The sequence below is a fragment of the Planococcus citri genome, chromosome 1, assembly GCF_950023065.1.
Source record: "Planococcus citri chromosome 1, ihPlaCitr1.1, whole genome shotgun sequence".
NCBI classification, from domain to species: Eukaryota; Metazoa; Arthropoda; class Insecta; order Hemiptera; family Pseudococcidae; genus Planococcus; species Planococcus citri.
The window spans coordinates 41549968-41577173 of record NC_088677.1 but is presented as its reverse complement, the minus strand read 5'-3'; the positions used below and the strand labels follow the sequence as shown (position 1 = coordinate 41577173).

Genomic DNA, 27206 nt, shown 5'->3' with positions numbered 1-27206 from the left:
GCAACAAGTACAAAACAAATGCGCCAAGTACATGTACACCAACAGAGTAATATAAACGTATAAAAATTTATCTTTACAGCCGGGAAAAAGGAAACGAAGGAAACCATCTTATAGCATCGCGCAATGAGAGAAAGTTTAATATCGAGTAGAAAGCGACAACAACGGATCAACAACAATCAACGCGACACCATAACGTGTACAACAATAGTTTTGGATAAAAAGATATACCTACATATTGTATGAATATTGGCGAAGTGTACACATTACGAATATGATATAGGTACGTACATAAGTACATATTTTTAAATATGCCATAGATATGTACACGACTCGTTGCATCGAACCATCACCGCGTGCGTTTTCAACGTAATTTTCCCCATAACCCATTCATTTCATCAACGATGCCGCGGTTATCCTTTTATTTCAAGTGTAATTAATTTCTATTTGATTTTAATCTACGATGAGTATCAAATATATTTGTGGCTTTGAAAAGAAAATCTGCGACGCGACGCAGGGATTTTCAAAATGAGCGCTTAAGCAGAAAATAGGAACTTGAATCCAGATCGAGTTTGCTAAATCAGAAAACCCGTAATAAAAAAAAATATTCTGATCTTAAATTAGAGCCATTTATGGTTTACTTTCGCTCAGCCCTGCTCAAATTCTTCAATGGAATTGGACGAAATTAAGAATTTAGAATTATCAATTTTAGCAAACGTCGTCGGTCGCCTCTCAAAAAATACGTTATTCTGCAGAAACACCCTTATGGCATTCATGTTTTCAGTTACCTATTCGTTAAATAGGTATTTATTATATCTACATATTAATGCGTACATGAGATGATTGCATTGTTATCTACAAACCGATGTTTTATTTCCCTGTAGTTTTCGAGAATAAACGAGAATTTCTTAGAATTAAGTGTACCTCTAAAAATTAAGTAGGCAGTGTAGGCAGTAGGCACTTAGAAGCGTATAAGAAGAAAAACTCACCTGCAGAGGTCGAGAATGATACTGCGGAGCAGGAGCATGAATCATGTCTGAAAACAAATCCAACTCTTCTTCATCAAAGAAATCTGCTTCGATACCCGGATCTTCTTTAATTTCTTCTTCTTCTTTTTCTTTTTTCTCCTCAAACTCTGCGGTATCTGTTTCAGTCTTAATAGAAGACAATGATTGCCAAAAGTCGACCTGGAAAAATACCACAGTAGATAGGTAGGTAATTTACAGAATTTATCATAAAAAATGGATAATCTGTAGAATCGTGAAATAATTCATGATACTGATGAGCGATTTTCGTTTATAATTTCAAGACATAAAGTAGCCGAAATTAAGTTTTTTTTTGATTTTTTTCCCAACTCATGAGCATTTCATCTACATTTTATACGTAGGTTTAGGTACCTTAAAATGCATTTTGATTTTTTCCTCTAAGCCGAATGTGCCTAACCGCATGGTTAACGAAGATCAACAACCCCACAAATTCAGAAAATGAAAATTGGAATAGTAATAATTATTCACTCTCCCATTTAACGTGTAAAACAAATTTTCTCACCTGACAATGATCAACTTCATTCAGATCAATCAATTGAAGAGTTTCTTCCAAAGAAAACTCGGTACCGAAAAGTTCGGGTGGTAAAAGGCTATCTTCATAGTCTCCATTGTAACTCGCCTCCTCTTCTAAGTCTCTGTCTTCTTCACGGCGTTCTGCTCGGTCTAAAAAGTAAGGACACGTGTAGTTTCTCATGGAAATTGTGTTTGATAAATTTTTACTCAACATAAAAGTAAGGTAATTGTAAACAATGGACATCTCAATATATACCAGTGATTTCACACGAACAGGTATGAGATGAGAAATTGATGACAATCCGGAAAATTTTCTTTATACGAGTATGATTAGTAAGCATTAAGAACCCGCCTATACTACTCCATATACGAAACGAAATAGATGTAAGCATTCAATTCATTGAATTTTCAAGAAATGTTACACATATATAGGAGAACTGAAGAGCGAATTGTTGCTTTTTGCATACTAAATTATATGCGGGGGCCTAAATACGAGTACATAGGTATAATACGCTTTTTTTGAACAATCAAATTCAGTAGATACATATAAAAAAAATGTTAACTGAAATTATAAAGAACAAGAGGCAGGAGACAGTCAATAACTGTAGCGTATAGACTCCTGAAATTATAAAACCCGCGTGTGTTCTGTTTCATTCGTGGAAAAAAATGTAAAAAAAAAACTGCATCTTCAGGTTTCAAAATTAAAGAATAACATCCAAAATTTCCAAAATTCAAAACTACTTTCTTTTTCATTATGAAATTTGGTGCTGCAACATTGACGCTGATCCTTCCGTGATCCATTGACAATAATAGTGACACGAAGCAAAAGTTGTCAAAACAAAATGGATCTCCCTCATGGTATCTTAATGGATTTTTTTTTTTATGAAATCACTACTTTTTATCAACCAAATTTTCAGAAAGCTCGCCACTCGACCCCCCCCCCATACACGCGCACACACATACACACACAAAATATTAACAAAGTCAAATTTTTCGCAGGAAAATTTACAAAAAAATTGAAATTGGAAGAAAATTTACCGGCCAAACTGATATCACATATTCCAACATGTTGCCAATTCCATCTAAAATAAACCTTTTTTCAATAATTTGAAGGTTTTGTTGCGCGTTTGAATTTTTTCATTTTTTCACTACCTGTTAGATACCCAGCAAGGTTTAAATAAATAAAAAAAGTCGGTAAAACTCTCGGATTCTGTAGAGTATTACAGTAGCGTGCAAATTAGTTTGGTACAAGTACAACAGTAAAATCGTAACATTAGTCATTAGGTCATTACACTGTTTTTCAATACCTTCTTACAACAATACCGCTATAACAATTCTAAAAAAAAATTATTGTCATGCGAAAACCCTGCTCTTCAAAAAAAATTTCATGTGTTTGAACCAAAAAAAAAATCCAAAAGCTCACAAAAGCTCGCTGAAATAAACATGAGAAAATTTTTGGTCTGTCAGTTTTCGCTGCATACACCAAACGAACCATACGTCCAAGCAAAAATCTGATGACAGTGGTCTAAAAGAGAATTAAATTCTTTACAATTTCGTTCACATGATATTTGCGTATCCGTAGGACGCTCAGTTTCAAAATTGTAATTTGTACGTCTTTGAAACGAAACGTTGATCTTTGAAGTTGGCGTAACAAAAAGTTGCAGCAAAATTTTCAACTTTTTGTTACTGCAAGTTCAAAGATGTACAATTTTGAAACTGAGCGTCGCGTCGTACGAAAATTTCAAGTAAGTACATAAGCGAAATTATCGAGAATTGAATTATCTTTCTGATTACTGCCATCAGATTTTAGCTAGGACGTACGGTTTGTCCGGTATATGAGAAAAACTAAAAGACTAAAAATTGTCTCATGTTTATTTCAGTGAGCTTTTGTGAGCTTTTGGAAAATTTCAAAGACCAACTTTTCATTACTCCAACTTCAAAGACAAACAATTTTGAAACAGAGCGTCCACAAAAATTTCATGTTAACGAAATTGTACCGAGAGAATTTAATTCTCTTTTAGACTACTGTCATTAGAGTTTGCCAGGACTTATGGTCCATCCGGTATATGCGAAAATCTAAAAGACCAACAATTTTCTCATGTTTATTTCAGTGAGATTTTGTGAACTTTCGAAATTTTTTTTTTTTTGGTTCAAACACATCAACATTTTTTTGAAAGATAGGGCTATCACCCACAATAATTGTTTTTTCAAAATTTTTAGCGGTCAATTGTCCCGAGGTTTTGAAAAATAGTGTAACGTTACGATTTTGCGGTAGTACCAAAAAGATTTGCACGTTACTGTAGGTAATTAATTTATCAACATTCGTGTTTGAAAATCCATTTCATAATTTTTTCACGTCGTCTATTTCTCACAAATTCCGAATATTTCAACATTTTGATAAAAAATACGAGTAGGTTCATAATTCGTATTACCAGACATTGAATCACGGTCAACAGAAATTTTACACAATAATTTTCTCAATATCCAAACAAATGGTAATAAAAATGCTCCATTTACCTGCCTAACGGTATACCTATACGTAATTATATTTTTTTGAACAGAAAGTTATTCAATAATTGGAACATCTAATTTTTTTCTGAAAATTATCAAGATCACCTTTCACACCCTTGATAGATATATTGCGGACACCCATAATAATTTTCATCATTTTTTCGCCCTTTCAACAAAATTGATTCCTTTTCTGCACTCTCACACGTAGTAAATCAGTAATGATATCAAAAATACTTAATCCGATATGTAAGTGTAAGTACTACAAACATGCGAAGTCAACAAGTACCCAAGATGTATCTAATTACGCCAGACGATTGACTGCAAAACCGTAATGACCGCACACAACTACAGTACAAAAACATAGGTAGTAGGTACCTGCCACACACTCTCGAACAAAATAATTTTCAACATAAGAGCATATAGAATAGATAATACAATATATACGCATAAACCTCTCGATATAGTACTTAAACAATTAATAAATTTCAATCAATCTTTTCAATACTTATTACGAGCGTGAAAAAATTATTTCGTTTTAATAATTCGCAAGTACGAGTACGTACAAACGTAAAACAAATAAACCTTGAAAATGTTATAAAAATGAAGGACGGTCAACTTGAAAAATACCCGTGAATTTAAAAGGATGTCGCAGATGCTTTTAAAAAATCAACACGACTTCCAAATAATAAAGATCTCATAACACGCTTGTATTCGCGTATCTCTACATCCTCGCACCTATGCAGGCATTAGCGTAGATTCCTGGACTCGAAAACAAGTAGGTTAGTCTGTTTCAGCAGAGTCTTTGATATTTTATTTTTTTCATCGGTATCGGCGGCCATTATTGCGCGTTATTATCACATTTATAATGTGAAGTTTTGCTGGCGCGTTTTGTGTGTATAGAAGTAGGTAAAAAATTGAACAATGAACGCGATACATGGAGGGATAAAAATTAGGCGAATTGATAGGGAGACGACGACGACGACGAGGACATATTGACGACATTATTATCTCGATCATGTAACGAAATGGCAACGGGATAAATATTTGTTATACGATTAACGGGAACGAATAAGGCATTGTCCAAGTACTCCATTCGAGCACAGCCATTCGATACAATAGGTGTTCCCCGTTATTGATAATGAATCTTAATGAGTTACCTCGAATAAAACTATACCTATATATACGCGCGAGAAAATACCTTCGTCGAAAAGTTTTCTGTGTAGAAGAATGAGCAGTCAAGCCATCCATTATATAGGCATAGGCTAATAACGAAGGTAACATCATACTCCGGCATGAGGATTACACAGATTTCATATAAAAGTACATAAATGTACAATGAACATAATTATGATGAAATCTTCTACAGGCCTATAATATAATAATCGAACATCTCCCAACGCAAATCAACCCACACCCATACCCATACCATTCGATTACGTACTCGTATATGTATGTACCTAACGGAGACTATACGCAAGAAGAGCCGAGCCGCCATTATCATCGCCATTGCTACTGCACTGCCTTTCCACTGAAATGCCGAATTTCCTTTGAAAACCCATAGATATAGGAACACACGAACGAGGAAAGGCGTATGCTACGTAACGGTGACGATAGGCCTATCCATTTCTTTCTCGGCGTGTACAAAATCCATTAACAATTCGTATGTATATGTAATATGCAGCTGACGCATCCGTCTCAACAACGCATGCAGTCTGCAAAACTTTTGTTATTGAACCTTTTTTCCTTTTGTTGGGCCCTAGCATCGAGCATGCATTGCGCCATAATACCATGCAAGCAATCGGAAAGTGCAAGTCATACACTCAGTTAATTTTTTTCAACTTCCTGTTCCCCTCAGGTTTTCCAATTACCCCTTCGTCTACTAGAAGTCATCCCTTTTTTCTTCTACGTACACCAACTTGAAGCCAAACGGAAACTATGAAGTTCTATTATGTCTGTATAGAGGAGCCGCGAGTTATAGGTCTGCATTTGATGAAAAGTCTATAACCAATTCAATTTAGCATGCTATTGATAACACTTCGAATCAATAAAAAATAATAATACCCGCGTTAATTGATTTTTACAAAAGGCATAGCGAAAATTCACACCATATAAGATATAATGTAGAGTAACTTGGACAAGGTATACATACACTGAAGACATTTGACAGTTCATAGGAACCCAAGTATAGGTATTGTACGTGGAAATTCACGTGTTGAACTTTCTTGTAATTCATTCTATACAGTGGGTATAGAATAGATAGATAAGTATACTGAAGGAAAGTATACTGAAGGAAAACTGTAGATACACATCACTTTATTGTGATAGAATTTGAGAAATTCCACTATGTCAAAGCTTTTGTTGCGGCAAGTACATATAGGTACAGCTTAGATAATAATACAAAATGCTCGTGGCATGGCTCACAAAGGGAAAAAAAGAAGAATTTTAAAATGAACAAAGAATATTACTGCGAATCATAGCAAAAAAGATCAAAACCGAAACTGATGATAACGAAATTTAGAAATTGAAAATCGACACCGCAAAGTGATAGGGAGAAATCTTTTGATTTTGAAAAATCTTGTGGGTATTGGGCAGTTTTACTTTCTCCGACAATACATTTGTAATATTGTAGGTAATACATACATGCCTAATTAATTTGGGAGATGATTTACCTATGGTGTTTGTTAAGAAAATTTTCATACATATGAGGGGCATAACAAACCTCAAAGATGATCATCTCTCATTATCTGATAGATCCATAAATCATGTCTATAATGGATTCGAGGAACTTATGTACCATATAGTAATTCCATTTTTTACTCGCAGTATACTCAAATTGTCACATTTTTTGAGATAAAAATGTGATCTACTCGCAACTCAGAAATCATCATTACCGACAAAAACAAGCAAATATTGAGAATATTAGATGCTGTATGTATTACAATAATGATGAATACCTAAAATGAATTCAGTTCTACTAACTTCCCAACATCCTTTCGGTAGTCATTTTGGAAGAAGACATCTTCACTCATTTTTCCTCGAAATGCAGATCCGTCTAGGTCTCGAAAATAGTCAAACATGGTTGTTTTTTCTTCAAAAATCTCATAATTTAAATTTCAATTACTCAAGGCACGAGATTGTAGGCAAAATATTTTACCGGGTCATTCCATGCAGAATTGGCAGATGAAAAAAACACCATAATCGTAAAACTTTTTATTATATTTCATATCTACTTACGCACGTATGCTCAATTATTGCATTCAAGCAATAAGCATAGATATGAAATTATAGTAAAAAGTTTTACAAAAATGTTGTTTAATTTTTTTTAAAAACGTTTCAATAGCACGAAAAATAGTATTTCTCGTCAATTCGTTGAGCAGTTGGTGGTGGGGGAGGAGGATTTTTTCAGATGTTCGTTTACACATCGGTAAAATATCTTAAAAATGCAAAAATTTTCACTTCTTAGGTTTCTGATGTTTTTTTTTTGCAATAAATGCAACTTAGAATTTTTTCAAAATTTTAACTCGTGGAACATCATGGTTAATATTTAAATATACAAATAGCCTAATTATAAGTTTTAAATTTTTTTTTTAGATTTTTGAAAGTAGCAGCACTGATTCTGACATCATTCGTCGATTACCCTCTCAAAGTACTACAATTTGAAAAAAAGTTCAAAATTCTACGCTACGTACAACTGGAGCAATTTGCAAATGAAATTTTCCATTTTCGGTCATTTTAAAAAACTTTGAAGACCCATAGCTCCGCCAAAAAAAAATCGCAAAAATGTCCGGTTTGCGTCATTCCTCCTCATCGTTTTATGACCTCTACACATGATCTGATTTTTAAAAAAATCGAATACCTACCCATCGTGCAAAAATCCGTCGATTTGGTACAGAGTGACCCACTATTATGTATACATACTTAAGTATTTGGAAAAGCAGATATTGGTTTATTTTTACACAATTACGTACATATGTACATTGGAAATGGATGATTAACTCTCAAGTTATTACGTAGTTATCCAACAGTAAACGTGGCTTAATTAATTCTTTCTTTTTCCATTATACTATGCATGAATTGAATTTCGGACATTTTGATTTTCATAAATACTTATCGATACTTGATTTCTGCTTATTTTGAAACCGAATTTGAAAATTTGCTCATTTTTGCTGGTATTGATCTTCCTAAATTGAGCAATTTGTAACGATATCTTTTATACTCGTAGATCCCATCTAAGTCAAAATTACTGGGAATATTTGTACCTCTACCTACTTATATGAAAAAATGAACCAACTTTTTCTCAAATTCGGTCAAAAGTCAAAGCTTTTGAAGGTTACATCATTTTCCTATTCTTTAGACATGATTAGATACATTCAACATTATGTAAATACTTAAATCAAGCCACCTCATTGCAAGAAAATTGTCGCAAATGTAGCTCATTCAAAGTGAAATTATCTCAATTTCTTCAACTAAAAAATAATAATTTTTTTTTTTTGAAAATTCTCCACTCGATTAGAAAAAGATACGAGTAGGTAATCACAAATGAAAAGTTTGACCAGACATCAAATTCTTCAAACTTTAATTACCAATACTGGGAGGATAAGTTCTCCTACGAGCTCGCATCAATAGCTTCGCTCAGTTAATTTATAAATACATACGAGTAAATGGCATTTTATAGAAAGAAAAGTTTTCTTAGTCAAAAATTCTGTAGAAAAGCACAGTTGCTTTGAATTTATAACTTTTTTTACAGGAAAACTAAATCTTTTTTGAAGTTTCTTCATTTGTAAACTTATAGGTGCTAAATTGTATACTATGATATTCTGAAACCTTATCACTCTTCTTGATAAGACATTAGCAACGAGACCTTTATTTGGAAAAACCTCAAACTTTCAGATGTATTTGAGCCAAATAATAAAGAACTTCATAACGCCCATATCACTGTTTTTTTTTTAAGCATTTTAATTTACCTATTGCAACTGTGCGATTCTTTTCTAAATATACCGGCCGGAACATTCCTATGTTTTTGATATGTACTTATAGAAAGCTTTCAATTTTCATTACGGTTCAATATATCTTTAGCAGCAACTAAGTATGTATGTTTTGTAGCATGATTGCAGTAATTTTTCCATCACTTCATAAAATTCCTCGTGTTATTTTTGACATTGATACCAAAATGGTGAATCCTCGCGCACATCCTGACTGATGATATAGTATGTAGGTAGTACATAGGTAAGGTACATATTTATGGTAGCTGAGTGCCGAAATGAATAATCTAATCTATGCATCAAATTGAGGTAAATCTTAAAAAATCTTCCGGAAATTGAAAGCAATCGCCATTCACCGACATCCTTATCAAGTACCCAGATATTTTCGAAAAATTCAAAATATCCGGCAGTAAAAAAGCTCGATTTATACAGAAAACATTTCGCCACATTGAAAAAAACCTCGCAGTTTTAGCAAAATTAATGCCTTTCAAAAATGCTGCCGAAATCAAGATCAACCAAAACGTTAGAAATAATTTCACCGCAAATAAACAACATTTTTTCAACTCACCCCCGTAAATTCAGCATGGATGGATGACGATAACCATTCGAAAGAGTAAGTAGGTATAGGCATTAAAATGCCAAGTCATACGATGATTTTGGTATAATATGATAATGCCTTAACACTTATGACCATTTAATGAGCTCACCTGCGCCCGAGGGTATATCCTTTACAAATCACAAACACAATACACGATTACAATAAAAGTTGGCGAAAATCTACAAATCGACAACGACACCACAGCACAACAACCGCACGTACAAAAAAGCTCGACACGAAAGCGTCAACAACCGGCGCGCACAAAGTAAAAAAGTTCCAATGTAAATAGAAGTAAAAAAGAAAAGAAAGAAAGAAAAAAAGAAAGAATGAAAAATACCCGAATCATACACGAAGTGAAAAATACGGATCAAGACTTCAAAACCGAAGCGGACAACCACCATACCATGCTTCCAAAACTAACATGGCCGTTCTCTATGATAGCGTCGTGAAAGGAGGAGGAAAAACACAATCGTGCTGTTTACTGACGCTTCATTTCCCATGATCCGTTTGCTGCCCCCTATGCTCCCCCCGTTCGAAATCATACACATTAAAATGCGTTCTCCCCTCTTAAAAATCGTTTGAAGGCTTATTGCTTATTTCCTTCGCTCTTACGAATGGTTTTTACGAGGAGTAAACTTGCAGCACGGATGCAGAACGGTACCATCTACAACAAACGAACCGGCGTCGGTGTCGTCGGAGGCTTTCCCTATTCCTATATGCATTTAGATCTGCTTGCGCTGCGTATTTTCCTTCTTTTGGGGGACGAATTTTCGCTCTAAACCTTGCCAAGACGCGACGACTCTATTCAAAAGAAATTTCTGTAGATGATAGCCAGAAGGCAATGTTCGATTTCTAAAGGCTATAACGCGAACTTGGCCGACTTGCTATATAATACTCGACACTCGTAGATATAGACCTATTCGCGTTTATTATACACAATTCCACGCACACAAACGGATAATATTTGTTTGAACGATCGCCGTGTACGAAATTCTGAGCTATATACAAGATTCTCCCGTATAACGGATCGGAGGGAGGATGAAAACCAATTAAGTTCATTGGTTTGTTGTTCTCGAAATGCGAACCAATCGCTGAAAAAGAACAATGATCTCTTAGCGCGTAGTGTATTATCGAGGTCTTCTTCGCCCATAGAACAATCATTAATTTTGCCCTCGCAACGGGAAACCATAATTTTTGACAATTCTCATCCGCGGGTATCTTCCTTGTAATATTGAAAACGGGGACGTGCTCCTAATAACCACCATCGAATGGACGCCACGATATAAAAGCTTCCCATTGTATTTGCTTTCTCGTATGACGATTAAATCGATGCGATAAAAATAATGGATAGGAAAAAAAATTAAACCAAGTTAAGAACAGTTTAACTCGGTTATTTGCTATGTCTATACCTATAAGCGACTCGTTGTAAATTAATTATACATACCTCCCTCTCCAGACCCTTCTTTAATGAAAATTTTCAACTAATGGCAATAAAATTGAATTATCAAACCCATAGTTTTTCTTTTTCTTGTTGGAAAAGAAACACAGGAAAAACAAACGTGTCCTATAGCTTTAAACAGTCGAGGGTTTTACTCGGTTCACGACTCCAGGGTGCATTCATTTTCTGAACATATGCATTCCAAATTTCAAATATCAAGACTCAAGAGCCTCCCTCCCGAATCGATGGGTGACAGTTTTGAGCAATGCTGGAGCCTACCCCAAAATTTTCAATTTTCTAGTGGAAAAAATGAATCATACCAAGCACTATTTTCTAAAACCTCCGCATTTTACCTATGTATACCTACTTCAATTTCACTAAATTTTGATATTTTTTTTTCAATCGTAAACAGGTCTTTGAATCTTTAAAAAATCACCAAAAATTGAAAAAGGAAATTCTTCACCTAACATCTTAAAACGATATACCTAGGGTAAATTTATAGAATATAGTTACAATTCAATTTATCAATGTCTGGCTTGAAAAATTGCCAACAGGTTTAAGATACCTCCCTCGCTAAGGAAATAAAAACACTTGATGTCTAATATGTATTCAAACAAAAACATGTTTTTTCCAACACGGCAAAAAATTTTGACAATTTTTCAACTTTTATGGCTAATTTTGTTTGAAAAAAATGGCCATGTCTTTTTAGAAGTTTTAAAATTGTGGGTAATCCATTATTGGTGCATTACCTCCGTCTTCACTCGATCCCACTTTGTTTCACGTTGCCTTCTGAACAAAAAATGGCACAAAAATAACCTCAATCTCGATTCCTCGTAGATATACAAAATCAATATCTACCTTAACCTGTATTGGATTATATTAAAATCAAATAAAAACATGTATCTCACACTGCAATTACTCGTATATACGTTCGTTTGAAAATGAAGAAAATTATCACAGAAGTCATACAGTCGTACAGCTACAAAAATGCAGGTAGGTACCATGAATTCTCTAGACACAGATTATACCTACACCATACACGCAGCTGCTACCAAAAATTATCCATTTTTCATACGCAAGTCTGCTGGTTAAAGATCAACGAAAAGGAAATCCCAAGAGACTCCAAAGACATACACAAAACTCGGAATTCTATGCTTATGGATGGATGTCCATACCGACATACGAGAATACATATCACATAGAGACGCGATACTACGAGTACGTCATGAGGAAATATTTTCCTCTATTAGACCGAATGAAAAATAATGTCGCCACTGCAGAATAAAATAACCATAACAAACAAAGAAATCGTTTATTTATTATTAAGTATAAAAGGAGCTGCTGGTAAGCCTTTCAAATGTATCAAGACAAGGGCTGTAGGTACGATATGCAACGATTTTCAAAACCAATACCAACGATATATAGGTATAGGTACATTCGTGACGCAGCAAATTTCATAAATAATGGAAGTTACCGTACTCTCCCAAGAGTATCCGTTAACGATATTAATTTAAACAACAATAATACCAATTTTTCCGCTATTAAAACTGCACGTTGAATTTACACCATTTTTTTCCTTTATTGCTATACCAACATTTTTATCGATGGTGTTAATACTTTTTTGAGCAACGCGCGTCCGTAAAATCATAAGTAGGTACATATATGTATCAAATACACAAGTATTTACATTTTATACAAAGAATCACAACACCCGCTTCCAATAGGCACTTTTTATGGGAGAAGCAAACACAGACACATTTTTTTCGCGTTCGAACATTACATTTTGACAAAACATAAATAAAATTGAAATAATAGTTATAATCTTACCAAAAATATAACGAGAAGCTCCAAAATTCATCGTCAAATTTTCCAAAGAATACTCAGAAAAATCGAATAAGTATACCTGCGTAAAATGTCAACCAGGTAATAACGAATTCAAGTTGAATACAATTCGTATTAGAGTTGAATAGCGGTGATAAGCTCATTAATATTTCAAAGGAGGTACCATAATAAGTAACGAAATTGTTCAAGTTTACGCCTTCAGTTGTCATTTCGAATACCTATTCTCAAGTACTTGCATTAAATTTATGATTTAAGTAAAGAAAAAAAGAAACAAAAAAACCTCGAAGTAAAATTTTCAAAGAGATACGCATCAGGTGGGTACTTCAAACTGGAGATCGGAAACGAAAATGAAAATGTTTTTGTAGGCAAGGCAAGAGGAGGGGTCTTGTTAAATAAACAAATATCAACGAAATTCTAAAGGCGTGTGTGGTGAACTGAAGAGCAGGATTAGCAGATTCATAACGAAAGTGAGCATTTTGAGTAGTGGATGGAGGAAATGAAAATTCCCTATGACTGAATAAAACCATTAGACAAACTCCAAGTCTGGATATGTTGTTGAAACTTGCACAAAAAAGTTACGAGGGCGTGGAAATAAAATCAAAAAACCAAACTTGAAAACCTATTTTTTCTCATTCCTAAAGATGTTGGCCAAAATCTTGCGTTATGAGTAAATTTTTCGTTCAATTTTTGATTCCTAAAGATGAAAAAATTGAATTTCACCAAAAAATCCTTGATTGCGAAATACATAACAATTAATACATATTATATCGATGACAATTCGCGTTTTTTTCAACTCGCACCCACTTCCAATATTATAAATTCCATTTCATTTGCTCAAATTTTAATCGAAGAAGACAGTTGAATCAATGCTATTCAACGATTAAGTATGTATATAATAGGGATACCTAGTACTCCTTCAACATTCAACTATTGAGGTAGTACTCGTACCTATATGCGTGAACTTGCCCTTTGGAAGAAAAAACAAGAAAATGTATGTATTTAAAAAATATCTTTAAGTTGAAGGAAATTTGACGATGAATCTGAAAATGGAGAACCATAACAAATTCTAAAAAGTATTCAGACGATTAAAAAACTCAATTATTCCTTTTTTGAAATCGAATAATCAAAAGAATGATTCTTGAGAAAAGAACCTAAAACAATGTGAATTTTCTTTCAGAATCTTCAATACTCAGCTCTTGAAAAACACTCATTAAATACTTGGATTATAGGAGCATCAGATAGAAAATTCATCAAATTTTATCTTCTGTAACCAACACTCTGTAAAGCTCTTAATGGTTGAAATCGCCATTTTACTCAGCTTTATTCGCCCCATTTATTGAATCACTTTTATAAACAAATTTGTTCATTCAAAAAAGATGAAATAATACAATTTAATCAATGAATTTTGAAAATTTACGCTCAAGTATCACATCCATATATACGATTTATCTCTGCCCTTTCGTCTATCGAACCCAGCTGAAAATAGGAGCTTGGAGCTTAGGAGCCCAGTCGAGCAAATTGTCCGTTTGTCTTCTCTCTCTATGACACTGGAGTTAATACGAGTGGTTTTCGAATTTCAACACCAATTTAAAATTTAAACGAATCGTAAGCGGAAATTTTTTTGATAATGCATAATATTTAATCCATTCATCTCTTCCACTTCACAACAGAATCCAGCACACCAGCTGGTATTAGGATTCGTTAGGTACGCTCCTCGAACAGAACTCGAATTAGTTTTCAAAAACATATACTCTTAGAATAAATTTTTCCTCTTGAGTATACACCGTTAGAAAATCTTGATGAAGCATATCCGGTGACGAGGTTTGACCATCCACGACGATTTGTCAATTTGTCATTATCGACTGTAAACCGAAAAAAAAAGCATTGCCATCTAACATACCTCGGGTCACTGATCAACTAGCTTCGGTATAATGTCAACTGCGATAAAAGTGTTTTGTCATGCCAGGAAGCGCTACCGAGCATCGGATATACTGAAAATAGTAGTTGCACACCCTATTACCACTTTGTGCGAAGAATTTTCACGCGATGACATTACGACGCGAGTTTTTCTTTCGTAAATGAAGCACATAAAAACGGCGTGAATGAAAAACCAACATCACACAACGGTATCGGCTCGCCAGAGGCAACGTTTTGATTTGAATTGAATCCTCAACGAGTAAAATGCTGCAAAAACCGCGCGCCAACGCCAAATAACCACATCCTTGCCAGACATGGAGACCGCGCGGTAGCTCGCTGTCGAGTCTCGGCCATCGGCACCATAGACCGTCGTGGTCGCGGAGTTGTCATCGCGAACATTTAAAGGCTCGCGAATGCGATTTGACTTGCTTTCTTTACATTCGAAGGAAGAAGTTTTCTAGACAGAATCCACCTGTTTCTTAAGTGGCACTTCTCAAGACGATGACTATCTGGTTATATAAAAGCGATACGAAGGAATAAATGGAACTAGACATTTTTGACATATTTTAAAAGAAATCCCGGGGGCGTAACGTAAGACGTGAAGCGTTTTTCATTATTTTGCCAACGCTTCTGTGTGCCGCTCTACTAAATCAACAGATAGAGTGATTGACCCAGTAAAGTGAGCCACCATTGTCGACTGTCGTCTCTGAGACTCTTTTTATACGTCGTTGGTAGGTCTAGGTATACATGCCCTCGCATTTTCAAGTCATCGTTTCCAGCAGACCAAGATACTCGTACTCGTATATATCGTACTTAGCGCATCGATACTCTAATAATTAATTAGTATATAGGTGATTTTTTTTCTACACTCTTTTGCAATCTTCTTTTATCGCGCATTCGACTTAGCAGCAATGAGCCAGCGGTTTTTGATCTTTATAAAAAATATATTTTGCATTTTCAAGGATCATCTTCTGTCTTACTCGTATAATCATTTGAAATATCTATATACCTAAGTATATGTTCTACACTCAAGAAATGTATTCGATCGTTGGACATGTCTTTCGTATTTCAAAAGCTTTTCAAAACTAAGGGTAACCTTAACATTGCCATCGAATCGGATGTTTGAATGTAGGTATACAATTCCAACCATTTTCGAAAATATGTACAATCACTAAATAACAAACTTCGAACAGAATGTTCAAAAAAGAAAATTGAATAAGCATGGAAAATCAAAACATACCAAAATTTGTACAATGTATGTACCTACTATGTACAATGTACATTGAAAAATGATTAGGCCTACATTAAAAATTAGGGAGGGATGATAGTCGTTAAGTAACCAACAGGTAAATTTTCAATCATCATTTCCAACCCTCATGCATGAAATTTATATCTACCTATTACTTAGTTATTTTATTACCTACATTTTCAATGCATGGTTCAGGTATATTACAAGTGGAAGAATAGAACATTACTTCGCATTTTTGCATAGGCACGAGGACATAGTGATTTAATGGATGACGTCATAGAGATCAATGAAAAAGAGGGAAACTTTTGACAACATTATCAAGTACATAATATAAATAATGTCACATCGCCTTATGCATATAACATTTTTTAGCATACATTTTTTCAATCGTTTGTGGCAATTTTGAAAGGAAAAATTTTGAAAAGTGGTATTTGCATAAATTTGATATATGTAATTATCAAGTCCTTTCGTTTATAAACTTTCTGTACGAAAACCGTTTTATAGATTCGTCGACGCCCTAATAATAATACGATTTTAGCTAGAAAATACAAAGTAAGTATACCGACAAAATGTACACCTTCGCCATTTTATATCTTGAATACGATTTTTTTTCCAAAACCCAATAAATTAAAAAGAACAATGAATTTTTTAGGTTGCATACTTGTTCATTCGCGTGAATTAGGCGGCGAGATAGGTCTATTATACCACCCACCACTGGTCCAGGTAACATCGCATTCATTTTAAAGGAAGGTGTTGCAGTCGTAACGGTATTTATCTGACGAATAAAACATGGTTGATTTTTTTTACGTATTTTTAATAGAAAAAAAGGTGCGTTACAAAAACAGGATCATCGTTATTATAGAAGTATACTTTTGAATTCAGGTTATCAATGCTGATGTTCGCTTTTACATCGATATAATTATCTCACGGTTTTGATACAAAAGTATAGATAAAAAATATGTAATATAGTATTGGGTTTGAAATTTTCTTCAACTCGTACATCGAGCCAAGAGTTGAGATTTGGACATCGAGGAAATTATAGGTACATTTCGTTCGTAATCCGCCATGAGAGAAGTTGAATTAAAAAATCAGATTGAGGTATTGAAGAAAAAAATTGAATTTGAGTGATCACTCATTTTGGAAATTGAGGATTCCCCTCAATTTTCTACAAACGATTATGTTGATTTCCAAAGCCAAATTTACAGATGCTGACGGAAACACACATAAAGCCAAGTTGATAGAAACTTGCTATGCTACGAGTATAGGTACAAAATTTCATCAGCTTTAAAATGTTTTGATTAGTTTTCTCAAATCATTTATCAGACCAGCACAGGAAAAATTTAACGCTGCAAAACACAAAATTTCAGTCCCTTTTTTCAACAACCCTGACAGCTCATAAGGAAAATTTTCTACATTGCAACAAAATTGAAATAAAATAGGGTACAACAACGCTGTGGATTTCAACATCGATCAAATTTCATTTTAGAATTTCAATCTCGAAAAAAAAAATTGGTAAAAAATGAAATTCATAAACATTTTTTAAGAACTGACAAAACTTTTTCTGTTGAATTTTTAAAATTTTCAGCTTTGAATAAAATAAAATCTTGTGCCATGAAAAAAAGTGCAAAGGTTTTGAAAATTAGTTGAAATTATATTTTGGAATTTGAAGGAGACATTGAGCTGTGAGTTTCTCATATTTTCAATGAAAGAATTGAGAAATTACTAAAGAAAGAAATAAAATTCGATCAAAGTTGAAATCCTCGGCATGATTTTACCCTATCTTATTTCAATTTTATTGCGATGTAAAAAATTTTCCTAGTGAGTTATCAAAGTTGTTGAAAAAACGGATTAGAATTTCGCGTTTGTATGAAGCATTAAATTCACCCTTTGCAGGTCTTAAGAAAAAACTGAAATGAACAATTGAAAAAATTTTCAGCCAATAAAATTTTACAGCGAATTTCTAGCAACTTGGCTTTCTGTTTGCGTCTGCATCTGTAAATTTGGCTTTGGAAATCATACAATACGATATAATCGTTTGGAGAAAATTGAGGAAAATCTTCAATTTCTAGAATGAGCGAATACTCAAATTCTATTTTCTCTTCAAACATCACAATCTGATTGTTTAGTCCAACTTCTCTCATGAAAATTCTTAAAATTTATCGCTTGAACTTCTCCCAGGCGCGGCGCGGCGAGGCGTTTAAGAGTTGAGATGATGAGGTTCATTTTCTCCAATGTGCAATTATAAAGACGTAAAAAAGTAATCAACATAGCAACTCAGAAAAATTCATGAGATCGTATTTTTCTTTAATTCTGGCCAGAAAAATAATGTAGACATCAATGTAGCTTTAGGTATAGCTACCTGGCTAGAAACTCTAAAGGGCACCAGAGTTCCACAGGTCAAACTACATTATAACAAAATGAGCGATTTTTTGATTTTCAAATTATTTTCTAAAATAGTTTCCAAACAATTTTTCTCAATTTCAGTCCATCTCACGGAAACTTTAGGTAAATATCAGATTCAAAACTTCATCTCAAACCCAACTCAAGACAGAATTTCCAGAAAACTCAAACAAGAATTCTTCAACCATTTTTTTCACCATTTCCCAGGTAAAATCCATTATAATACTCGACTCTTTTTTTGGGGAGATTCTTACGATACAGATATGTATCTTGAGTACTTACCGTACTATGATACACATTATGGTATTGTCTGTTTCACTACTGGTTATAATCATAATGTGGGTATAGATAGATACACACGCTATGTACAATGTGGAAACAAGACCGGGATTTTTTTTTCGAACGAAATTTCCATCATCCTTTAAAAAAGTATCCCGAACAAAGAAGCGTAAAAAAGAGAAGCCGTAGCAAAATATCTGTCATAGTTTGAAGAACGGATGGTCCGCTAGACAACCGTACCGTATATACTTATTTTCTTTTTCAAGCGATACTGTACCTCGGCAAGTCGCAGTATCCGCTAATACGTATATTGTTCACCGAATAGCATCGATTAGTTTCGCTCGACAATTGGAAAGTAAGTATTCCCTCATATAGTTGAAAAGTTTGTTTTGATGGCAAATTTCTTTGGTATCCGTGTAGTACGAACTTCATAACCGATAACTAAGACGAAATATGATTGATGGCGAACGCGGTCTCTTATCATTGCCGTTTGTTTGAAAACTCTTCTTCCGGTGTGAAATTCTTCTTTGTACACAATTTACTTCACTCCGCAGTGTGCACACTTCTTTTTTATACCTACAGTCAACATGGCCAAACTTTATCGTTGAACAGGGTTGCAAAGTAACGGTGTATAGTCTACCAATTTACAATATACACAAGTTTCTTCATGCAGCTACACATTACACCGGATCTGCAATCTCCTTCAACCAAAAGAAAAAAACAGAATACACTGCTCGCCTTTCAGCCGTTCTTACGAGAAAATACACTCGCAGGAAGGCTCAAAGTGGTTGCTTCATTGGTAAAGACTAATTTCAATTTCATCAAAAAAATAAAATAAAATTTTCACAAACGAAATAAAATTCTAAGAAAGGAGAAAATGCTCGACTGATTCAACATTAAAAACACTTCTGTTTTACCTAAGCACCTACAGAGAAGAGGCATGGTATTGTAAATGCCAACTTAGGTACATCATAATTGCTTATGCCAAAACACGGTTAAGATCAACTACTGTATAAAGAACCCAGGTGCGAAATACATACATCTGAAAGATAACAGTTCCATTCATAACGATCTTTATAGAAAGTTCAAAACGATTCAATCTATACGACAAATACAAACGTATCAATTCGAATGTGTATAGGCAGCAAGCAATGTTCATTGGTGCAAAAAAGGGGCACGTAACTCTGGAAACGGTCGGTACCTCTATGCTTCCCCATAACACGTATAGTTGGTTTGGTGTTGAAAGAAACTCGGCATAATCGAAGGGTGGAAAACGAAAACGACGACGGACGACGACGTCAACGACGGCGATGGCGGTGGTGTTGGCAGATTCAGCGGTCGGTGAGCTAAACCCTCCCCCGCCTTTTTTGAAACTTGAAAATTTTTCTATTTACGACGGGAGAGAAGAACGATGTCGGACCAGAACGATATCATTGACACGGGTCAAAGCGGCGGAAAGGGGGATTTTGTAGAAATAAAAGAAACGAATACAAAATGGTGGGGTTTTTTCACCGATGAATTTTCTCGTCCGCCGTCGGCGTTCGGCTAAGATTAATGATAGTTTCTAAATTGATGAATGCCGCGCGCTGTGCAAAGGGATTAAAGAATTGGTAACGGGGAGGATAAAAAGGAAGGTCCGACTACACTATATACAATGAGGCTCACGAATCAAAAAGAATTACATAAAGTAGGGACGGAATTGATAAGACTTGATAAGTAATGGTCCGAAGATCAGCAAAGAACTGGAGAAGAAATGAAGATTACATTAGAGAGACGCGATATCGGACGGACAGAACAGAATGTGTATAGGAGAACATTTCGGATACAACACAACCTATAATAATATTTTTTCACTATTATATACCAATGTGATTATATTCTTCTTATATATACTTATTCGAAATACTACTGTATTTTGTACCGCGTTCGTTACAGTTTTTTGTTCGTCGCAGCTCGTTTATTTAGATACATATAATAAAATGAAATACTTCGTAATGAACTCACAGACTATAACAAAGCTAACCTCCATTTGTATCTACAGACTCTCTATACACGAGTAGGTACCCATAAAGTACCTTTGTAGGTACGTTTATTGCGAACTTCGTATACAATTCATTCAAGATATTTCAATTTATACCTACCATCGCAAACATCAAAATGCATATCTTTTCATCGCTCGCATTGACGAAATTTTCAAAACATTTTATCCATTATATGAACTACAAGAACTGTTGTATGACATTGGTCAATTCAAAACAATTTTACAAGTTCATGATAGTGATATGAGCTGAAAACTCAAAGGTTCGACTTTTAAATTAGGAATATATCCACGTTCGTGCAACTCCTAGCCTTTGGAAAAATTTTGAAATACTCGTATCTACCTGGTTCGTAAGCCATCAACTTTTCTCGGAGGATAGGAGGGGGGGGGATTTGGTGAGTTGATTCCCAAAACACGCGAAAAATGATCGAATTGATTCCCATCTCGTTTTTATTGATGTAAGAATTGATTCCCACCTCATTTTCACTTACATATACCGGTCTTAATTCGCAACAGTAGGAAAAGTGCCAAAATTTGGAACTCAGGGGTCAGATTTCGGCTCTCCAGTGGCATTTAACAGAAAAAATCAAGGAGTAGTATGAATAGGTTTGGGAGAAACTGAGGAATCTTCGTAAAAAGGCAAGTCGAAGCACACTGATTTTTGCCAAATAACGAAACTTTATTAAGGGAGTTCAATTCATCAATTTCGTATGGCAGCTATATCAGCAATAACTAGGTATAGATATTGATGGTATTAAGAAAGCGAGAGTTTGGTCATGTACTATTTTTTATGTGTTATACCGCGTCATGCTAATGAAAAATAGTAGGTATCTTTTTGATTGCCAAGTCGAACGACAAGTTTTGAATTATTATTGTGCCCCTCGTACCCCCCCCCCCCGGCACCCCATAGATAAATGAATTCAGGCCAGCACCACAAAATGTAGGCATCAACATCATCTATACTATAATGATTCTTTTTTGAAATTTTTCAAAAAAATGATTTTTGTTTTTAAAAATTATGTACCCTATACCAAAATTTACTCTTTTTTTGAGAATTACCCTATAGTAATTACGTACATTATCTTTTTTCCTCAATGCATATTATGTATCCAAATATTTCCCCCAATATGCTGCAAATGATTTTCATTGCGTACATAGCGAAAGTTTTAGGCTACCAAAGACATGGCACATTTGTAGAAATTCAATTTACTCAATTTTTCCATCTCGAAATGAACTTCCCTGTTGGATGAAATTCCGCTATTCGGCGGATAAAACCGATGGTAAAACCGCCAGTACGCTATAACAGCCGCTTTTAAGCGATTTGACCAGATTTTTCTAAACTCTCTTGACTTGATGTGCAGTGTTATTCAAATTTCCCGTCGGAAAAACATTTCACAAGCTTTAGTGGGAGCCGAGAGGGGAGGTGGTAAGCTGTCCTTCTCTCGAGCCATTTCTGTTCATAGCCATTTCATTTTTCAAATAAATACCAATAATATACCTATATTTCCATGCATTGAAAGGAACTTACCGGAAAACCAAGCTGAACTAGAAGATGCACCAAGCCACGGATCTGAATCTAACAAATCATCATGGAATAATTTTTTGGTAAATTCTCCGTCGTTGGCGTTCTTGTTGGTCTGAAACAAAACAAAGAATCTTTGTATAGGTAGGTCCTATAAGGTACCCTCGAGATCACAAAAAGTCTTTTAAAAAATCAGTAATCCCATGCAGTATAAAAAGCATATACGAAACACGAATTGAGAGAAATTATCGGGTCGAGTATTCGATGACCGGAAACTTGGGTGGGATAGGACACAGAGCGGTATTTAAATTCAAGCATAATCTCAGTGACGCCGGATGAAGAAGGCAGGCAGGGTTGCCGGCCTCCATGGTATAGGTATAGGTACCCTTGTTTCGGTGAATGACATGACCATCGAAGTCGTGGTCGTGAGAACATTCCTATCGTGCCATGTCTGCACTAGGCAACCATAGAGCACCATCTCGACTAGCATCGCCCAATACCACCGACACCCATCCACAATCGATAGTAACAGCATTTAAAAAAAATAATGTAATGAAGAGCGAAGCGGATAACACCCACTCCGAACTCCTCCCTTCCATTCCAACACGATAATTCCTCTTACAGCGCAACGAATCGAAAACTTCACACAGAAAGATGTTAATGAACTATGCATCTTTAATGTGATCCATAAACTAAGTTAAACGTTTTATTTATGACAGTGAAGCGTTCTGCTGTCAAGATTAATTCATTTACTATTTTTTAAAAATAATGAAATATGCGAGATTTTAACGCGTTTGAAAATTTATTTCAACATTTAACACGAAGGAAATATTGTAGCGGATGAAATTTTTGAGTTGATTCACGCTGAGTATTAGCTACGAAAAATACTCAAGTTTTAATCGAAATAAATTTCATAACTATTCAAGATAAAAAGGGATTACCTACTTCAAGTGTAGGTATAGATAACGCTTTGAATGAAACTTGGGAGACATTTATTTCCATGCAACTTGTAAAAGTTTGTTAAACAGAGTTGAAAAATAATTTTTAAAAATGTATTTCCTTTTGTATACGCAATCCAATACCTACATACGCAGAGCTTCAACAATCCTTATTCTCAATCCAGATTACATAATAAACAAAAGTCTGAAAAACTGAGCTAATTTCTTGAAATTATACTTACCGCACGATTAAGGGCATGATTTTTGAATAATTATTTGACTAACAACGGTCTACGACCTCCAAAACACAGATTAAGTGTAAAAAAGTTGCATCGTGATGCTTTGAGTATAAACCGAACCAAAAGGGGGATGTATATTGAAAAATCTGATTTATTATTTGAAAAATGCGGTTCAAGTAACAGAATTGCAGACCGAAGGAGAAAAACAATTCTTCTGGAGAACTACAATTCAATTTGAAAAAATTATACAGCACACCATCTTTCAATTGGAGCCAGATTTCTGAGGTAAGAACCGGGGGCCAAGGCAGCTTGTTTTTCCATGATACTGCCAGAGAGTTGGACGTGAAGTTTTATTTTTTGTTTAAAATGTTTCGTAAGTAAGCATTAATCTTTTTTCAAAAAGCATTGAAAACGGAATCGCAAATGAATAAGAAAAATGGAAAGAATTTTATACGAAGGTGAAAAAAAATTAACATTTCAAAAGGCGCCTATAATTTTTATCCTTTTCAATAATTTTTGCTCGACGGTGTGTCCTTCGTCGCATTTCGATGAAATTGATTCGGATACTAAAAGTAAACTAAATCCTAAGTATATTTAGTCCACAAGTGTTTTACATTTTGACTATGTACCTTTGTTCGATTGCAATTAATTCAAGAACTTACTTCATAAATCGGTTCGGGGGAAAAAAACTAAATCTGATTAAAGCATTAGATTAGAAAGAAAAATTTCATCACATTACTCTCATAATTAAGAAGAACTTAAGAACGTTTGAAAACTCCAAATAAGGTAAGGTTAACACGACTGTACACTGGGAAAATAAAATCCCTACTTGTCCGATACATCGACATTCGACATAATCGTAGCTCGCATCACGAGTTCGATTAACTGTTTTTCAAAATTCGTATTTACTTTTGTTAAGATATGCCACCGCATGAAACTTACTCTTGAAATTCGTTACCCATGCCATATTTACCCGTCTAAAAATTACACGTTTTTAAATTTAAGTTTTTACCTCATCGGATTGGATTTTCCTGCGACTCGACGCATTGGAACTATTTCTAGGAACTGGTTCATCCGAAGGGCTCGAATTTTCCGGCGTGATGGAAGGCGATCCATCTGGAGCATACGGTTCGTCCGGAGGAGACACAGTCCCGCTCGTACTTCCAGTTTCCAAGACATCTTCGGAAAGCTCTGCATTTTCTACTTCGGCATCGTACTTCCATAGTGTTTCTATTACGTCCAAATCCTACAATACATATAATAACCGTTGGATTAGATTACACGTTCGTAACTTCACAACTGTGTACAAATTTCACGCGAGGAAAAGAATGATCGACCAAACGATATCACTTAGGGTTATGTGGTATCTAAATTTGAAGTACCTGCATACACCGCGAGAAAATAGAAATTACATCATATTATTTAAGCATTTACCTAATTCTACGTCAATGATTTTTTTCAAGTGGTAAAATCAAAGAGTCAAATTTATGATGTAACGAGCGAATATCTATATTTAAATCCTGCTGACAATTGTGCAATAAGTAATTTTCCTATGGGATTTCATTTTATGATTTATCCAAGTTGAAAAATTTCGACGATAATACCAAGATAGATTTGCAAGTTCAACGTTGTCGATTTCTGGGAATTATTCCATGTCGGAGAATCAACGTAGGTACCTATATATTATCGTAAGACAATGTTGACATGTTGAATTTTGAAACCTGCAAAGGTAAACGACCGTTTTTTATCCCAAACGGATTCGGTATATCTACTTGCAGCTTGTTGAAGTAACTTTTAAAAGAATCATTTATATTATTTATAGAGAAAGACCGCGTATTAAATTATTACAACCGCCGAACCAACAGCGTTGTGATCATTTACGTACAAGGCTATAGGTATTTAAAAACGTTTTGATAAAAGAAAACGCCAATGTGTCAAAATGTCATTCCATCAAGCGACTTTATCAGATGGCAGCAGGTAACCTATGGAGTCATATAATCTTTTCGAGTATTTCGTAGGACGCGCGTATGTTGTCAAACTTATTAAATGTACGTAGGTAGGTATATGTATACTATACCTATTACCTATGCTGGTTATTGAAAGCTATCTTTAATTGTATTAAGAAATCTATTCGCATTGTTGACGTTCGACTTCACGAACCAATGCAATTTTGTAGGTTGATTTTTGGCCTACAAAGGCGTAATTTTGGCCGAAATTACTCTCAAACTGAACGGAATCTGGGTAAAATTTGTAATAATCCATGATTTTCTTTCCGATGGGAAATACACAATGGAGGATAATCATTTTTAGAAATGAATTTCGAGTATAATACGCGTGTACAATCTTCATCCTCATTTTGATTAACGTTCGTATAGGAAAAAAAACCGGCTTTCCTCCGTCAGAAATTCATTTCCAGCTTGTATTCGAATGGGTTGCATTTGTACGTGTGTAGTGACAGACGTTCTTCGAACAGGGTATAATTATAATAAGACCATTGCGATCGGAAAGGAATGTCTTTTTACATATACTTGTTTCAAAATTGAACCTATGACTATCGGAGTTCTAATCTTCTCGTTTAGTAGGAGGGAAATATGAGCATAGAAACGTTTTAAATATTTAAAATGGCCACCGGCTCGGCTCCATGAATAATTGAATCAGGATTTTTCTTTTCGTATTTATATGTACTGAATACTGAATATAAAATTTGTTTTTTTTTTCTCTCTCTACATGATTTCAAAGATGGACAATACTCTTCCAAGTACCTACACTAGTATACCAGAGTAAACTTTATTTGAATCGACACGGGGGCATTTCTGATAGATCCCTCGTAAAGGAGAAAAAATTATAAACCAATAGGCATAAAACATTTTTTCCCACAAACTCCATCTTGTTTTTGTGCAAAAAACTGGAGTTATATTTCTAATGGAAAAACATAGCCTATTCAATTCATGCAGTGTAAAAAAAAAGAATTTTCAATTAGCTTATGTCCTGTAAAGGACAAGGAACCACGTCGACGACGACGGTATAAAAAATATGTAAGTATGAAAAATTTGATTCGAACGAAAAGTTTGTGTTTTTGGATAAATTGAAAGCTTACTTAGGTACATGAAGTCATAGAAATCCTCAGTGCCTATCGAATAAATCTAATATTTCAAAACAAGTTGATACTATCAAGATATTTAAAGGCTTCTTTATTTAATTTAATATAATACCAACGGTTTTAAATTGACTGAAATAGGTTGAAAAATACCAAAAAAACAAAATTGATTTCTTTAGATTTTCTAAGCATAGAATTTAAAACATCGAATCGATATTTCAAAATCAAATAAGTAGGTATAGGTAAAGGTATGCTCGGATTGGAAATTTACAAGGTTTTAAAATACAGAATAAATATAGCAACGTTAATGGAAACAAAAAGAACAAAGCACCTTAGGACCTATAATAATCTCCGTCAATTATTTTACCATATAATGAGAACTTTCATCAGTTTGCTTCTCAGCTAGATCAGACCCTTTTGGAATTCATACAATTTCATATTTTACTATAAGCAGACTTCAAGCTGCGTTCGGTAATTGCGATTACCATTCCCGCGGCCCAGTCAAGTACACTCTCGCGGGTTTCATTTTGACGTTGACCGACTTTCATCAATTATCGCACTGTACGCAGTTTCCATACGAAGGACAATAATACTCAACTT

At 34.6% G+C, this 27206-nt stretch overlaps 1 protein-coding gene across 1 annotated transcript in view; it reads right to left on the bottom strand.

The window, feature by feature from the left end:
- cnc (cap-n-collar) overlaps nucleotides 1-27206 on the bottom strand; it is a 91205-nt gene that overhangs the window by 33794 nt on the left and 30205 nt on the right. The window contains exons 3-6 of the mRNA XM_065344908.1: nucleotides 24522-24755; nucleotides 22339-22447; nucleotides 1546-1706; nucleotides 987-1184 (exon numbers count right to left, since the gene is read on the bottom strand). Of these exons, the coding sequence (XP_065200980.1) occupies nucleotides 987-1184; nucleotides 1546-1706; nucleotides 22339-22447; nucleotides 24522-24755 (702 nt within the window). The remainder of the gene's footprint in view (nucleotides 1-986; nucleotides 1185-1545; nucleotides 1707-22338; nucleotides 22448-24521; nucleotides 24756-27206) is intronic.